This window comes from Cyclopterus lumpus, chromosome 14 (genome assembly GCF_009769545.1).
Source record: "Cyclopterus lumpus isolate fCycLum1 chromosome 14, fCycLum1.pri, whole genome shotgun sequence".
Lineage (NCBI taxonomy): Eukaryota > Metazoa > Chordata > Actinopteri > Perciformes > Cyclopteridae > Cyclopterus > Cyclopterus lumpus.
The window spans coordinates 19019134-19037142 of record NC_046979.1 but is presented as its reverse complement, the minus strand read 5'-3'; the positions used below and the strand labels follow the sequence as shown (position 1 = coordinate 19037142).

At 42.2% G+C, this 18009-nt stretch overlaps 3 protein-coding genes across 5 annotated transcripts; 2 read left to right on the top strand and 1 right to left on the bottom strand.

The window, feature by feature from the left end:
• Window positions 1-1696: 1696 nt before the first annotated feature.
• pdzd3b (PDZ domain containing 3b) lies at window positions 1697-7222 on the top strand. Its single transcript, XM_034550425.1, has 11 exons — window positions 1697-1803; window positions 3442-3469; window positions 4066-4130; window positions 4230-4441; window positions 4522-4726; window positions 4814-4950; window positions 5102-5306; window positions 5393-5589; window positions 5717-5926; window positions 6048-6260; window positions 6365-7222. Exons 1-11 carry the CDS (start codon window positions 1770-1772, stop codon window positions 6398-6400), a joined length of 1542 nt encoding a protein of 513 aa, XP_034406316.1. The 5' UTR covers window positions 1697-1769; the 3' UTR covers window positions 6401-7222.
• Window positions 7223-7538: 316 nt separating this feature from the next.
• On the top strand, window positions 7539-9299 carry atp5l (ATP synthase, H+ transporting, mitochondrial F0 complex, subunit g). The gene is made up of 3 exons (XM_034550119.1): window positions 7539-7659; window positions 8085-8245; window positions 9094-9299. The coding sequence occupies exons 1-3, from the start codon at window positions 7608-7610 to the stop codon at window positions 9190-9192; spliced, it is 312 nt and encodes a 103-aa protein (XP_034406010.1). The 5' UTR covers window positions 7539-7607; the 3' UTR covers window positions 9193-9299.
• A 2146-nt stretch (window positions 9300-11445) lies between these two features.
• On the bottom strand, window positions 11446-17356 carry ftr82 (finTRIM family, member 82). Of its 3 annotated transcripts, none has more exons than XM_034550715.1 (8): window positions 16950-17327; window positions 15896-16514; window positions 14208-14303; window positions 13875-14108; window positions 13418-13577; window positions 13263-13319; window positions 12991-13059; window positions 11446-12779 (listed from the first exon to the last, which is right to left on the bottom strand). In XM_034550715.1, exons 2-8 carry the CDS (start codon window positions 16484-16486, stop codon window positions 12259-12261), a joined length of 1728 nt encoding a protein of 575 aa, XP_034406606.1. In that variant the 5' UTR covers window positions 16487-16514; window positions 16950-17327; the 3' UTR covers window positions 11446-12258. The 3 variants fall into 3 exon arrangements, with proteins under 3 accessions (XP_034406606.1, XP_034406605.1, XP_034406604.1); XM_034550714.1 differs by lacking the exon at window positions 16950-17327 and adding an exon at window positions 16621-16943; XM_034550713.1 differs by having other exon boundaries at window positions 15896-17356.
• Between the last annotated feature and the right edge of the window lie 653 nt (window positions 17357-18009).

Genomic DNA, 18009 nt, shown 5'->3' with positions numbered 1-18009 from the left:
ACAAATGCCAGTCTGAGATTCAAGATCTGGATGGTGAGCTGCTCAATGTTTAGACCTGTTACTGTCTTTGCACTGGTTAAATCTATGTATTAGTCAGCTGTCCTCATTGTACTGAGTGCTACGATTCAAAACCTATAATAGAGAGGTCAAACTTGTTTCCCCAAAAAATTGGGGGGTTGACTAAATACTAAAATATGTCCAAGTTCCTACAAATACAATTTTTACATTTGTAATTGAACTTGTGTGTAATTGTAATGCAAATGGTCAAACTGTTTTCAGTTCATACACACTTAATTTGGAATGTGTGGCCATCTAGTGGACTGAGGCCTCAATTAAACATTATTGGTTTAGATACAGTTTTAAACCAGCAGTGTGTGGGATTTAGTCTCATCTCGTGGTCTGGTTGCACAACAAACTGAACACCCCTCCTCTCACTCCTCCCTTTCCAAGCGTGTCAGTGGCCTTCGGGTGAAAGGCTCTCTCTAAAGCCAATGTTTGGTTTGACCCTTCTAGGCTGCTGTAGAAACATGGACTCTGTGAAGAGGACCCGCTCCCCATGTATATATGAAGGGCTCATTCTAACACAATGAATCTTAATATTGGGTGGTTATACATTAATGTTAAAAAAATGAGTGACATTATCATTAGAACTGTATGCTTTGGTGCAGTTTAATGGGGGGCAACTATAAGTCCCCTATCAATGAATGTCCATCCGTCATAGTGGTATTAGTACACAGAGCAATTGGCAGTAGATTATTCAGGAGATACTGCAGTGCCACCTGCTGGACCTCGAGGACCGTGCACACGCAAGTGGGCGGCACTTCTGTCGGCATGCTTCTTTGACTTTGTGACTTTGTGACATGGGAATACTGCCTCCATGTATGCAGCACTCCCCTCTCAGCATCGGAATGCTTGCCATGCTCAAAGGTGGCAATGTCAGTTTGACCTTGTACAAGTTCACCCTGAATTGCAGGATGCTCTCCCCTCACAAACCTCTACTAGTCATCGTTAGTCTTTACAACTGGTATTGGTCTTAAAAGTAACGACTAAAATCTGGCGTACATTTTTCAGATGTGCATGTTTAAAACAGGCCGTTTAAGCACTCATTGTCATTTCTGAAATCTGGAGCTCACGTGAACATTAAAGATACTGGAAGTCATCCCTTTGACCTCGTATCTCCTGTTTATCCAGAGAAATATGACGGCCAACTGAAAATATCTCCAATGCAGTGTCTACTTGTTGCACGGCTTCCTGGAACCCTTGAGGTGAAATAGATACGACCAAGAATAATGTTTTGATTTTCTCATCACCTGCCTGCATTTTCCCTGCACTTCCAGTCATTCAGTTCTTAGTCACGCTCACCATGTTCATCAGCACCGGTCCTTCTGCTCCACCGACCGACCTATAAATCCCTCCTGCGTTACTTTCATGGGCTTGTTGTCTGTTTGTGCGACTTGTCACGAAGCTTTTGGCATTGACACCGACGGCCAGTCGTGGATGTAATTCTCATGGGAACATGGCCCACATGTACAGAGAGCTCCAACTTTCACATAGCAACAATAAAAGAACAGTATTGGGAACAGCCTTGTTTTGCAGTCCACAGTGCAAATCAGATCCCTACGTATAAATGTGTGTGCTCAAAACATTTCACACACAGATTAAACATTAAGCGTCCCTCAAAGGGAGGAGTCTCTCTGTGGTCAAAATAATGTTTGAACGTACAGTACTCGCTCTGTTCCATTCCTCTGTGTGGGGAGACTGCTGACCAGATGGGAAAGAGACACAACATGAGATCAAGTGGAGGTAATATACGTAAAACCTTTCGACGTGTTCTAATCTTTGTTGTCCAGCTATCTCATGTTGTCCTTTCTGTCCGTGAAGTTCTTCTCATGCTTGTGTTATCTTGGTATTCTACCGTGCTGCATTCAGGAGTCGGGAGATTGCAGTGTGACCAACCGTTGCCTATATATGTCGATTGAAATATAGATTTAAATAGAACACTCGATTTCTATAGCTTGACTTGTTCAAGAAATGAAATCTATCAGTTCGGACAGTGCTTAAAAGAACTAAGGAAAAAAAAGGATATTTCCAATTGTGATCATAATTCACAACTCAAAACGCACATCTCATCAAGCATCAGCAGCTTGTCTTTGTGTTTATATAGAGGACCACTATGCTCTCGGACATTAGAAGGTTTATGGTCGCTAAAAGCAAACAGTGAGTCATGTCTGTGGTATAAGCTGTTCCGCTACTTAGACGTGAGGGATGGAATTCTTCTGGGAGCAAAGAGTTACTAATTGTGTTACATTATCATAACAGTGTGTTTCTACGGGACACGGTGTCTGCGCAACAAGGACTCAGTGTCACTGACATGATGAACCCAATAGATAAGCAGGGGTGGAGTTAGCTGTCCTCCTGCTCGCTGCCACTCTGGGCAGATGAGTAAGCATGAGCAGATTCAAGTGATAGTAGATGTATGTATCATTCAGCCAAATGCTAACACATTTGTATTCTATGACTGGATGAGTGGAAATATATATATGTTATTGTAATCTATATATTGTTGCATCTCGAGAACGGCATGAGTTTTATTCTCATTCAGGAACAATTTAGTTTTATAACACGTCTTGCATCTTGCAGGGCATTAAAGGAGAGTTACAATTGATCTATGATTCATCAAAACTGTATCAAACAATATTACCTGTGTAAACGTGAATTGTACACTTAGCAAGAGACGAGACAACCACATGTACATACATGGTGATCAGGACAGGGCCCAAATTGGATCCCTGCGCCATACAACCTGGATATTAGAAAAGAAGGAATAAAAATGAATGACTAAATTGTTCAATAAATGTCTCAGTCACATCCCTTTATTTGTCTTTTAACCCCATGAACAGACAAAAGCATTGTTTTTGAGAGCTCAAGTATACAATTGTACCTCAAATGTCTTGATACTATTAATAATCCACTTTTGTAAAAATGCTGACTGACTGTAGGTCTTGCCAAGTTTTGATTATTTATCCGTCACATATTCGTTGGACATTTACAACTTTAAGGTTTTTAATGCCCTTTGACTCCCTCCCCTTTGAGAGAGGCCAAAGACTAAAGATAGTTACATAAAGTCAACCACGGTTTTATGGCGCCTTCCCTGATAGTTAAAGTCAGCAGCCATGTCATCCGAGGCTCAGACGCAAATCAAACTGGGAAGCTGATGCCTCACAGAGCTGTAAGTTCAGAATCATATACCATCATGTGATTGACAGTTAATGATCATATCTGAAACCCGGTTGCTAAATTTGCTAAATATTTTTATCTGCGGTGTGTGGTATGAGTAGCAATATCTTTGGTAAATATTGTAAATACAGAAACGTGTGAATAATTAATTTCACGACCTGAATGCCACGCTGCTAAAGCTACTTTATCCATCTGTTTTTCAAGGTTCGGTGGAAATCACAGAGTTGACAGAGTAAGTCTTCTTGTCATCTAATTGTTTGCTCCAATGTTCATACATTTTGAGATACCCTCAATATCTCAGTGTCAGTTCAAACTTAAATGTGTACACTGCTAAAGAATAATGTTAAGATGATCAGGCACAGCGTAGAGTCGGACATTTAACCTGAAAAACATAATTTCACATTCATGTCTCCCTAAAATCTATTGCACTAATATTAAGTATACAGCTCGTCATGAATTTTGAAAATTCAGATTTACTTGGCTTGGCATGATGGCTTTTGGAACATAGTAATCTTTAAGGCCTTGGGCCCAAGATAAGGCTTTTCACAGATAAATGCTGTTGTTGTAGTGATAATAACAGGTGAGGCTGTGCCACCAATATGCACAGTAAGTATAATCTATTTGAAATTGATGCAATTGACTGATTAGAATTCTGGCATTTTTACGAATTTATCTGCCTAAATGTCAAGTTTAGAGGGTCATTAACAAAAGGAAAATAGTGCCCTTAATTTTCTTTTTTCTTATACCTACCAAATGATCACATTTAATAGTGATTATAGTTTTGCAACTAAATCTGAAGTCAAATGTCTCTAATTTCTCCTTTTGCAGTAAATTTACATTTAATCCGAAAGAGGGAATAGACAACCCGGTGATGGTGACCACGGAAGACGCAGGTAGACACATTTCTAAATATCTTCTGTGTACCAGTACGTGACTCTGCTCTCTGAGGTAACTCTGCTCTGACGACACTTCTCCGTCTCTTCCCGGCTCAGACTCTGTGTGGACACTGAGCCCGCGTCTGTGCGTTCTTAAAAAAGAGGAAGGGGAGTCCTATGGCTTCCATCTGCGGGTGGAGAAGGGACGCCAGGGCCACATAATCAGAAATGTAGTATCAGGAGGGGTGGCGGAGTGCAGCGGCCTTCAAGATGGAGACAGGCTTCTGGAAGTCAACAACTGCCATGTTGACGATGTCCCTCACCATGAGGTAAGATGAGCTTCCTTTATTATCAAAGTGACAGGACTGGATTGCTTTTAACTGGAGCTTTTTTCTTTTTAATGAATCAGGTGGCTAAGAAAATAAAGATAAGTGGACAGCAGTTATGTTTATTAATGTTGGGTGGGGAGCAGTATGAGCAGGCCGTGTCCCGAGGTCAAGACCTCCGAAGTCTGGGTCAAGCTCACAAGGGGGAGGGTGGCAAACCACCCAGACTCTGCCACATCTCCAGGGATCCCGCTTCAAGTCTGGGCATCAACTTCACGCCCGTGGAAGGTAAGACGACAAGCCCAAGGTTCTAGATTAGATAAATGACAGAAGGACATGTGTTATTCAGTTGCTCCTCCTTTTTGTGCTCTGCAGGTGAGAAAGGCCGCTTCTCTGTGAGCCTGGTCTCGGGAGGTGCAGCTGATAAGGCCGGGGTGTGTAAGGGAGATCGCCTGGTGTGGATGAACGGAGCAACGGTGTCCGACCTCACACACTCTGCTCTCAGCAGGATGGTATGAAGTCAGCCTTTTTTTCATAATAAACTTTTTTTTTAAATTAAAGTCACGACTGTTTTGCTGTACTTTGTTTTGCTGTTTACCGTGACAAGATTGAACTCCTCATAACCAGCCTTGTCTACCAGTCATCAATATCGTTGTGCTGTAGATGAAAAAATGTGGCGATCACATCACAATCTTAGTGATCGACGGTGAGAGTGAGAAGAACTACACGCGACAGAGGATGCCCATCCTGCCCACCATGGCCATTCCACATAACCTGCCTTACAGGGCCACAAAGCTGCACCTGGTCTCCGGGCCTGAAGGGTACGGCTTCCTCCTTCGGCTGGAGAAGGCACCATCAGGACACACATGTAAGAGGACGAAAAAAGGGGGTGCAAAAGTCAAACACAGGCTTTCTCAATTCAAGTCAATATCAGTGTATTTTTTTTAATGATAGTTCATGTGCTGCGTGAGATGGACAGTGGCAGTCCAGCTGAGCGGGCGGGCATGCGGGATGGAGAGCTGCTGCTGGAGGTCAATGGGGAGTCAGTGGAGTCACTGATGCACGAGGAGATTGTGGACAGAGTGAGGCTGAGTGGACAACAGGTCTCTCTCACCACCATCACTTTCCAGGGGCTGGAGTTTTACACCCAGGTGGGCTTCGCTTCCCGGATAGGTATCTTTTCCAAGATAAATTAATTAATAATGATTGGAGACCATAGCTGAGCATTAACATCCCGATAAAGATCAGTGTGCGCCATTGCTTTGCTTTATTTTGCAGTTGGGTCTGTCACCTCTTCTCTTTAGTGAGGATGGTGCTGTTGAGAGAGAAAAGGAGAGCAGCGTATCAGCCTCTGCAGCGGAGCAGTCACCACAAAAGGAAGTGGACGGCTCGTGCAAGCCCCGGCTCTGTTCGGTCCAAAAAGGCCCCCTGGGGTTTGGCTTTAACTTAGGCTGTTTCCCACAGGGACCTGGGACCTTCGTCAGCCAGGTAGCGATGCAATACAACATTACCTAGATACTGAGGCAAAAAAAAACAGAAGAGAGTAGGCCAAGATATTATTATTGATGGTCAAATGTGGTGTTATATTTAGTTTTCTTGCCCCCTGTAGGTGGCTTTTGGGGGCTCTGGGCAGAGTGCCGGATTGCTTGAGGGTGATGTGGTGATGGAAGTTAATGGACAAAATGTGGAGGAGAAGTACCTGGAAGATGTGATTATGCTTGTGAAGGAACGAGGACAATTTCTGACCTTACTAGTTATGGAGAAGAATGGCTACAAGTTGAAGCAGACTAAAACACCTACTCGAGATATCAGTGACAGTGAGGTAAACAACTTAAGAAAATGTATCTACCACACAACGTGTTGACATGATTATCATTTCATCAGTGTCCACAATATTTAACATATATCTTTTTGTTTGTATCTCAGCAGGAGGAAGACAATTATGAGATAACTATTTTGTGAGCGTCAAAGACATTCTCAAGACAATCAACGGTCCCATATGTCTACTGAAGAAAAACATGTTATTGTTATTATTATTAATGTATTATATTGGTCAAGATTGCCTTAATCAAATCGGGTTTTACAAAGGGATCAAAAGATGAAACATAAAATAAGTTAAATGAAAATGCAATGGCGTCAGTTGAAGAAATGTTGTAATGTGTATTTGTCTATGATATGAACATGTATTATGGTACAGTATTATACATCCGGTGAAAAAAAAAATTGAACAATTGCCACATTTATTCTCAATCAGATGAAATACAAAATGCTGCACATCTTAAAGGACCATCATCTATACTATATTTCTTATTGTTCAAATATGAATGGAAACCAGTAGCTTTGAGAAATTAGAAACAGATTTGTAAATCATCACTTTGATCAGCAGTAATGTAAAGTACTGATGATAAATGAAAATATAATCTGATACTGCCCTTATGTTATATCAAATGGTTAATTGCATTGTTGACATTGGAATAAAGGGTTGTGTGTGTGTTTTACAGTATTACGTGTTTGTTTATTGAGATAAAAGCTAACAGCAAAAATAGTAGTCAAGGGGAAAAAAAATATGTTGTTATGTTGTGCAACATCTGTTTTTCTGAATATTGACCAACCAAATATAATCTAGCCGAATACATAACTCAAACACGTCCTTGTGAAAATGAATGAAAACATGACAAGACTCAAGTTTCTAGACAAATGTAAAAGTGGGGATGTGCACAATAAGTGTTTCAGCAAAATGTCTATAACTGGAATAACTATTTAAATAAAATATCTGTCACTCATACACTTGTATCTCTATTTAAGTGTCTCTTATTAACAATTATATATTGTAATACTATATATTTATACTATTTAAAGTATGTGAACTATCAAATAAAAAAAAATAATAATAATATGGTTCACTGCCCTGTAAAAAATTATGTAACTGATTTATAAAAAAGGTAGGAAAGGGAGAATCAAATTATATTGAAATTCTGAAAACGTTCAAATGTTACTTGCACCACCTAAACATATAATTTAAAATGCGACCCATAATTATAGGGAAGCAGTTTTCTTTCTGTACAGGCAGTTGTGAAGTCAGTTAAAGTCAGGGGTCCTTCGTCTGGAGGTGACATTCATTCGGCTAACAGAAACCAGGGGCGCAGATATCAACGACGAACGCTTCAACATGGCACAGGCAGCGCAAAAACTGGTGGCTAAAGTACCAACACTGCTCAGCGGTAGGTTCATTTATTGTGTTATTAATCTTAGCAAGTATTTAACAATGCGGACTGAATAGTAGGCGCTGGGAAGTATAATGTTTATTGACAAGACGTGACGTGAGCTAGGCCGATGCTGTCAGCGACACAGACATCCATTGAATGAAGGGGGTATAACGTTAGCTAGCTAATGCTAATCCACACAGGGACATTGAAGTGGGATTTGATGTTGCTTTCCTTTTGTCTTACTAGATTGTTGTTTCAGCCAACTAACACGCTTGACTTGTATTGTTTACACCCATTAAGAATAAGCCATATAGCCCTAGCTAGTGGCTAAAGCTACCAATCAACATGCTATGAGCTCCTTAGCTCAAAGCTAACTGGAGCCGCAGCGTAGGTAGGAAAGTTGCACCTGACCCCTAATGTCAGTATTTCTTCTGCCGTAGCCGCTGTCACCTTCTCAAAACCTCGGCTAGCGACCTTCTGGTACTATGCCCGTGTTGAGCTTGTCCCACCTTCCCCTGCCGAGATCCCCAAGGCCATCGAGGGGGCTGCAAACGTCATCAAGGGTTTCCAGTCAGGACGTCTCGGTCAAATCACAGTGAAGGTGCGTGTGTTATTGACAGGAAGACCTTGTTGTGTGTGTTTTATATAGAGAACGTGTGTCGGTCGGTAAAAAATATAGCAAGTATATGTTATCAAAAACTATCGTGACATGCAATTCCATTAGAAAGCCTAATGCAAAGCATGCACCGTTCATTTCTCAGTCGGACACACGAGGTTGTTGTCGGAATGGACAGAATAAATTGCTATTAAGGTTTGACTCTGCGAACAGTTAACAGAATCAAAATGTAGCTTTTAAGAAGAACAAAATCATTAAGTGTCCTTCATCTTAATAAAGTTATCATCTTATTCCTCGCAGGCCATGCAAATTGTTTTAATTTAATTCATTGTTTTTTATATTTCTGACACCTTACTGAGAACAACTTTCTCTAAGCTATGATGGAACATATTTTCTGACAAACTGTTAATAGTGGAGGCCAAGATATCAACAGTACACCTCCAGTTTTGGCAAATCACCTGCAATTAGGAGGTTAGCGTGTACTTATACACTCTGTTCTCTAAAAAGCTTCCATTTTTTCCCTTTGGTAATTCATGTTATTCGCCAATCTCTGTGACGGCACTTGGTGAACCATTGACACAACTACATCGTTATTTTGTAAAAAGACATGTCTTAACATTTTTACAGGTCAAGAGACCGTAAATATTTAAAAATCTTGGAACCTGGCAAAAGTAATTGTATTCTCTTGTCATTGATAGTCTGTGCTGTACACAATCAAAACATGAAGCAATTCTCAAAGTAAACAATGACATTGACCAGATTTTCATTGGTGAATAATATCACGTATTGCATATCTGCAGACAAATCTAATAAAACATTTTGTTTCCTCACAGGATGCTGTAAGGAATGGACTGGTGGCAACTGAAGTGTTGATGTGGTTTTACATTGGAGAGTGCATTGGCAAAGGAGGCATCGTTGGCTATGATGTCTGAAATTTGGACTGTCATGCTTCTTTTATTTTCCATTTGAGCATTGTATGCTCAACTTCCTGCAAGAATCCTGGGAACCAATAAACAGATGTATCTATTGTTTAAAATAACTTGTTTTGGGACTCCTTGTTTTGTCTTTTAGAATACATGCATGTATTTGACAAATGTGTTTTTTGTATAGACTATGTACACAGTAATTATCCTTTTTCTCTGGACATTGACACTACAGTAGGAAACACTCAGATGTAAATAATACATTTGTTTGGCTGATTCAGGAGCGTGGTATTGTGGGAACTACCTGCTCACTGTTGGACAAGAGACTTTGCTCTTGGTATTACTAACCGTTCTTTTTCCACTAGTTAAAATGTCTTCTTGGAAAAATGGCTTTCACAAGGAACCTCCAATGAATTTTACTTTATGTACCTGGAAAACATGTTTGCATCCCTGTAAAAGTCTAAAAATCAGGTGATGGAAAGTATTCAGTGCTTCACTTTTCATTTTGTTAGCCTTATTCCAAAATGGATACAATGTTTTCCTCATTCTACACACACAGACACACAATACCCCAAAATGACAGGTTTTGAAATTGAATAAATATAACGTATGCAAGTATTCCCAGCCTTTGCTCAATACTTTGTTGAAGCACCTTCGGCAGAAATTACAGCCTCAAGTCTTGAGTATGATGCTATTGGCACACATATTTGGGCAGCGTCGGTGCACAGCCATTTTCAGATCTCAATCGGTTTAAAGTCTGCTCTGGCTGGGCCACTCAAGGACATTCAGTTGTCCCTGACTAGTCTCCCAAAAACATCCCCACAGCACGATGCTGCCACCACCATGCTTCACTGTAGGGATGGTATTGGCTAGGTGAGAGTTCAATCTTTTGTTTCAGACTAAATCATTTTGTTTCTCATGGTCTGAGGAGCTCCGTCTCTGACTAAGGCCCTTCTCCCCCGATCACTCAGTTTGTCCAGGCATCCAACTCTAGGAAGAGTCCTGGTGGTTCCAAACATCTTCCATGTACAGATGATGGAGGCCTCTGTGCTCATTGGGGCCTTCAATGCTACAGACATTTTTCTGTGCCCTTGCCCAGATTGGTGCCCCGATACAATCCTGTCTCGGTGATCTACAGACAACTCCTTGGTCTTCATGGCTTGGTTTGTGCTCTTACATGCACGGTCGAATGTGTGCGCCTTTTCTTTACAAATCAAAAATAATTTCCAATCAACTGAACTCACCACAGGTGGACTCCAATCAAGTCGTAGAAACACCTTAAGGATGATCAGTGAAAACAGGATGCACCTGAGCTCAATTTTGTGAATTGAAAAAAGGCTTTGAATACTTATGTACATTAATTTTTAATAGATTTGCAAAAATGAAAAAAATGTCCACGTTATTATTATGGGGTATTGTGTGTAGAATTTTGAGGAGCAAGATTAATTTAATGCATTTTGGAATAATGCTGTAATATAACAAAATGTGGAAAAAGTGAAGCGCTGTGAATACTTTCCGGATGCACTGTATGAAGAAACAAGATGCTGTCCTGTAGCTACACTGGGCTGTCACATCCCTCATCTGTCATGAACACTTTGGATTTACACTTTCCTTAAACGTGTGTGCAATAACCAGAAATGTAGAGCTTTATTTCCGTAGATAAATATACATCATGAGCTGGTTTTAGACATCATTTGGTGTGAATGAGTTGCTGTTTGGACAATTATACCAGTGTATGTATTGTAATACAGCATATTGCTGCCCGATTGTAGTTTTATTTAGGTGTCTAGATACATTTGTCTGAAGTTAATGTCAGATTTTCTGGCATTTAAAGCACATTTGACGATATTCAGTCAGAACAGAACACTATAGCCTGACCATATATTGAATGACTTACCAACAGTTATCGTACTTTTTATGACTGTTCAGTTCCTTTAATCGACAACAGAGGGAGCCATTCCTATTGTCAACGTTCAGGAGCTGTTGGTGCTGTATTTAGTTTGAGAGCAGGTGGTTTGGTAATTAATAACGTAATAGTTCACATACCAGTTCAAGCCTTAAAAAGGAAAAATACATATTTGTTGCTCCAGATACTTGTTGTTAAAGCCTAGAACATAAAAGAAAAGTAGCCCTGTCTTCTCATTTAAATCCATATTATTTATAATCCAATAGATAGACCATTCATTTGTCAATATAGAAATAACACAATCTGGTCTTTATATATTCTTGTGGAGGAATAGATAAATAATCTCAACACCAACATTTATTAATTCATTTAGCTCTTTATTTAGAACTTCCAATGAACAATTTTGTTACAAAACAAGTCTTTTGTGATATCAATTATACTCTGGTTGTACATTACATAAGTAAACATACATACAAATTAAATAAGGGTTAGTTCAAGTGAAAAAAAATACAGTAAGGACTCTCAACAACTCTGATAATATCAAAACATGACAAAAATGAAATGACTATAAAATATTCCTCTCCATGTGTGGGAACCATAATAATACTAATCCGGATGCACCTAAACAAATGTTTTTGTATTACTCATACCGATCACATAAATGATGCACCCTTGATATTGAAAATTATATTGGCCAACAATGTAACAATGTGTATGTATCATAATAAAATGTTCCTTCTCTCAAAGAATGTCCATTACGACCTTTAATGACATCATCACTTGAGATATGACACACCCTTTATGAACTATATGTGTAAAATTTGATACTGACATGTTATAATATTATACAGCAGTTCTGCTCAGATGCTAAAACACTCTTAGTGTACTTGTGTGATTAAATAGTAATTATGTATTTCAATAATGTCTTAAAAAACACATGAAAATGTGATTTGAGAGCACAATGCAAAGTTGTGATGTGTAGTGTTAAAAAAACAAAGTGTATACACGTTGGACAGGAACATTTTTCTTTAAAAATATGAACAATATAACTTGTGGTTTGGTACAGTTTGAAAATATTGCAAAAATATATATTCCAAAAGCACCGATGTATATTAAGAGAAACACGTGAAAGATGCTTTCGGATTTCGGAGAGCTCAAATATCGGAGGTTCACTTGACGTTGCAGATCTTGACTGAGGTTCCAACTCCGAAGCCTGGATAGAGGGGCTCAACAAACGTGGTCTCAAACCTGTACAGGAGGCTCATGGAGTTGCCGATGCTGTAAAACGCCAGCACCCCCGCAGAGTGGTCCAGGTACACGCCTATCCTGGGGGAGTGGGGGCCGCTGACGGCTTTGTCCACCCGGTTGTGCCAGGCGGAGTAGCCCGTGTCGGAGCAGAGCAGGCTCCAGGATTTGTCGTTGTAGCCCAGCAGACACAGCGAGCCTTTGCCCTTCCGGCTGATGCCCCTGTAGGCCACCCCAATGGAGAACTCCCCATTCCATTCGATCTCCCAGTAGAAGCGGCCTCCGGAGAGGGCCTCTCGGCACAGCACCTGGGCAAAGCTGTCGAACCTCTCCGGGTTGTCCCCGTAGGGCTGCAGGTCCCTGGTGCGGATGACCTTTCTGTTGTTTTCAGAGACGTACAGCTCCTTGTAGGCTGTGCTGGGGTCCATTTTCAGCTGGCAGAAGTCTGTGGAGCAGAATCAATACATTTTCAGGGTGATTAATTAGCAACCAAATTGTCCCCTCATCCATTTTCAATACCGCTTATCCTCATTAGGGTCGCGGGGGTGCTGGAGCCTATCCCAGCTGACATAGGGCGAAGGCAGGGGACACCCTGGACAGGCCGCCAGTGCAACCAAATTGTGTTGGAGTTAAATTGTCTACACCCCGATACTTACATTTCACAAAATCTGCTCTGATCTTTGGCTCTGGAAGAGAAGGGGGAGCGTTGTCCACCATTTCTTTGCCTACACATGAAGAAAGCAGTGCGTTAGGTCAGCGCAGAGCTCACACACCCACACACATGCCTTTAATTCTTTTGTGGATTTGTTTCTAACTATGAACTCCCTTTGTGGTTTGCCTCCTAAGGTTCATGGCGACCACATTGTCCGCCTTAATAATAATGAACCTCCCGCCGTCTTATACGGCTCTAGGAAGTGACAGCACTCACCTCTGCTCCTTCTGTCCAATGTTCGACTTTCCGTGGTGTACACTGGCACCTCATTCACTGTAAGACAGAACACATTCATATTCAGCACGTTTTCTGGTGGGTTATCTCCTTCCCGTCATGCAGAGGCATTGTGTATTCTGCTGCTGTGATCACACCTGACTTGGAGATCTTAAGCAGCTCCTCTCTGCCAAACTCCTCCAGGCGGTCTTTGATCTCAGCGACAGCTTTCCTGACTGATCCGAAGGAGAAGTCAGGGTTCACCGTCACTCTGGGTATGAAGCCGTCATCGGTGGGGGTGCAGAGGTAGTGGAAGTTCTAAAGGGGAAGAGAAGAAAATAATTATTGTCGTGACGCGGACGAGGACTACGTCAACGCGATCCGTGGGAGGAACAGTCCGATATATTTTACACACTAGGAACATGGTTTTAAAGTGGCACCTTTTTTTTGTGCAATAAGCTTTATTAACGCCTCTTCAATGCATCTCCAAAGGCTCACACCCAAAATGATACAAAGGACTTAAAATGACGTTATACTGCCATCGTTATTATGAATACCAAATATAAGACGGTTGTAAGGAAGTCTTATTAAAATTGCTCCTGAGCTGTTACTCACCTGCAAAAAGTGGATGTGGTCCTCAGTGCTGTACAGCTGCTTGAGGCCGGTCTCCTTTTTCTTCAGTTCGTCGATCTCTTGTTCCAGCCGCTCGATCAAAGCCTCGGCCTGGTTGAAAGCAGCCTTCTCGTTGATACCAATCAGCTTGGTGACCTCTGACCTCATCCTCTCAATGGAGCGGATCATGTCCTCGAACATCTTCTGGCTCTCCACCATGGCTCTCTGGGCCGAGTTCTGGACAGAGCACTCCAGGTGTCAGTAGTATAGAGAAGACACCGCGATACAGAACATCTCACAGTCTCTCTTTTGCATGGAAATTCATCAAATCCCTACCTTCAATGAATCCACAGCTGTCTTCAGCTCCTCCAGCTCCTTCACCCTCTCCTGGTATTTTTGTCTAATCTCAGCTTGGGAGATTCCCAAGAGTTTCTGTGGGATAAAAGGCACATTACACACCCATCTATTTCACTGTTTTGTTCACCGTGCACTCCCATGCTGACTGGCTTTTACATTTTCTTTTTTATTATGCAGCAGAAGTTGATCATAAAAGTCGCATTAACTCAGATTTATAAGATGTAGTTGGATTTCATGCTGTGTTATTGTGCCCCACATTTCTTGGTTCAGTAGAAAAACATTCTTTCTCATCGAGGAATATCTGGGGAGGCCCTTTGGCATGTCTAATAAAGCCCGCTCAAAGAAAATTCTTAATACGGTTGGCTTTTATCTCGGAGGGAGAGGGGGGGGGGTAAAAAAAAATCGGTGATGGAATTCTGATCACGTTAGGAATGTGAATATACCGCTGCCTGACTTTAAAAGAGATGTTTCAAGGTGCACTGACACACAGAATAGAGGGGTTTCTAATTCAGCTTTTAGTCGAGCCCACCAACCCATTCTTCAAGATAAGCTTGAGGAATGTGGGGAATCTAGTGGGGGGGGGTGAACATGAGAGAGGAGAAGGGAGGGATGGGAGGGAGCAGGAGACGGAGTGAGACGTGTGAGACTCAGGTTGTTAATCTTTGGATGAGAGAAACCAGACTCCTAATGTTGTGAAGAAAACAGTGGGATGAATTATTACCCCATCATCATTCAGCCTGTATGGCTTCCATAACAAAAACACCTAAATTACTCATGCGGAAAAAACAGTTGCTCTGAATGCTGCCGATGTACACTGCAGTATCTGTTGACTTATCTCCTCTTCATCCCTTTACTGTGATTGGTGAGTCATTCTGAATGTGCTTTGCCGTAGTTACAGCGCCGCGATTGGTTGATTGCGAGGCGTTTGAAGGCCTTCCCTCCCGGACATTCCAGTATCATTACAGACCCCCACTCCCACAGGTGGGTATCAATGCCGCAGAGGGAAGTCCAGAGACAGTTTCTGTGTATCTCTCCCACAGCTGGAACACTGCATTCTCTGAAAAGCAGCTTTCAGAGGAAGATAACTGGAAGACACTCCCCCGGCTTTCCCACAGCTAATCAGAGAGCTGGATTTGTTTTGGCGGTGAATGCCTGCCAGTTTTAGCTGATAGCGTCGGGGAAATGGGTCAAAGTACAACTGCCAGTTGTAGTGCCGGGGCAGGGGTTGGGAAAACACTGTTTGCTTCAACTCAAAACACTCCAGTGACTATGTCAATCTAATGTATCAAGCATGTGTCTCTGACTCAGCTTGCTGTTTCTCTCATGTACTGAACACACTGCTTATTAAGTTGTTTTTTAAATTTTTATTAAAAGGATGTTTACCTGTTTCTCTCATGTACTGAACACACTGCTTATTAAGTTTTTTTTTTAATTGTTATTAAAAGGATGTTTACCTGTTTCTCTCATGTACTGAACACACTGCTTATTAAGTTGTTTTTTAAATTTTTATTAAAAGGATGTTTACCTGTTTCTCTCATGTACTGAACACACTGCTTATTAAGTTTTTTTTTTAAATTGTATTAAAAGGATGTTTACCTGTTTCTCTCATGTACTGAACACACTGCTTATTAAGTTGTTTTTTTAATTGTTATTAAAAGGATGTTTACCTGTTTCTCTCCCCTCTCTGCCTCAGCAGAGACAATGTCATGGCCCCTGTGTTCACTGACTGTGCAGATGGCACAGATACACATCTGGTCGGTACGACAGAAGAGCTCCAGGGACTTCTGGTGCTGCGGGCAGATCTTCCTGTCCAGGTTTCCCAGCTCGTCCACCAGCTTGTGCCGCTTGAACGTGGCTGACTCGTAGTGTGGCTTCAGGTGCTTCTCGCAGTAGGACGCCAGACAGTTGAGACAGGACTTCACAGCCTTGAATTTCTTCCCGGAGCAGAAGTCACAGGGGACGTCACTGGGCCCGGCGTAGAGGTTCCCCTGGGACGTGCTGAGGTTGAGGTTGAGACCGCTCTTCTTGATCTTCTCAGCCACCATGTTCAGGGTGGCGTTGGGCCGCAGCACCGGCCTCTGGGTGAATGTGATCTTGCACTGGGGGCAAATGTAAATCCCTGTGTAGTCAGCCTCATTCCAGTAGCCACTGATGCAGTCCATACAGAAGCTGTGGCCACAGGGGATAGCCACGGGATCCTTCAGCAGGTTCACACACAGGGTGCAGCTGAAATAATCTGAAGAAGTGTGATCAGCCATCGCGACGGGCTCCAAACACTAGTCAGACCTGCGGGAACAGACAGAGAGTGCCAGGAGCAGATAGAGATTCTGTCGAGTGTGACTGGGATCCCGCCCTCAAGAGTGTGGTGCAGCCTGCCAGAGACAGGACCTACTTGTATTTCTGAATTCCAGAGGTTATTGATTGAAAGCAGGCAAGGTCCTCCCCCTGTGCTGTGAGTATAGCGAGCCCTGCCCAGTTCAGATAGGCAGGTTGAGCAAGGAGCAAATGAGAGAGAGAGAGAGAGAGAGAGAGAGAGAAAGAGAGAGAGAGAGGGAGAGGGAGAGAGAGAGGGGCGGGCAGCAGAGAGGAGCACAGAGAGTGAACAGGGTGAAAAAAAAGAGAATGAATGAAATGTAAAAAGCACACCAAGTGGCAACTAATGTGCCAGAAAAAAAAAAGAAAAAGAGCTTCCCTTTTCTTCGCAGTTTCCTTCATTCTCACATTTGTTCTCATGTGGCTCATCTGCGGGTGAAGTGTGCACACAGTTCTCTGCAGCTGTATTTCCACCTATTGTTGTTGGACAGAATCGCCATTGTCTTAAACCGGTTGTAGTCCGACAAACATAAATGCAGCCTGAAGTACTGTAGGAATTTCAGGGACCACCCAGTGAACAAACAGACACACTCTGAGCTCAAAGCAGAGTTTCTTTCGGAGCAATTTCAAACATCACGGATGTCGCTGCTGCTTTTCAATCTCCAGAAAAAAAGTGTTGGAAGTTGAACCTGCTGCAGGCCGTTTATCCAAGAGTTGCATTATTTACACAGAGTCCAGTCGGACCGGTCTGACTGCGTTTACAGGTCGACTCGAGATGTGTGGATGTGTGAGCAGCGGAAAGGAAATATTGAGACACCAAACGGAAACACACGTGCACGAGCGCGCGTGCGCATGCAGCACATTCCTGCCGGGCCAGGTGTGTCGTTGCAATGCAACGGCTCACATATTTGTGTTTCATCACACATTTCGTCAGGTTGCATTTTTTTCTTTTTTTCTTAAAATATATCCCCCTCCTGCTTATAGTGCAGCTGGGGGGGGGGGGGGGGGGGGGGGGAAAGACTGTAGAGGCCCCGGACTCACTGTGCATCATAACATGTGTGCTGACTTCAAAGCGTCGCATTAACATTTGAAGCAGCCCTGCTGGTTTCTCTTGGTTCAAGAGTCACTACGAGGAAGGAAAGGAGTAGTTACATTAAAGTCTAGTAATGTTATCTTCTGCCTGATGTAGAATCATGTAGCAAAAAAAAAGAACAATGTAAATCAAGGTTGTAAAACGTGTATTGGCTGCACCTTCAGGGTCATAATTGCATTACTTCATACACCTCTCCATATTTGGTCATGTTTCTGATAAACTAGTTTTTCCTTCCTTCCACCAGGGTGAAAGGAGCGCTCTCTGCTTACAGATTAACGGCTCGTTTGTGGCCGCTGCCAAAACCTTCGATTATTACTGATTTATTAGAGTTTCTAACTCTTGATATAGAAGTGACGAACCATGCAGTGTACATGT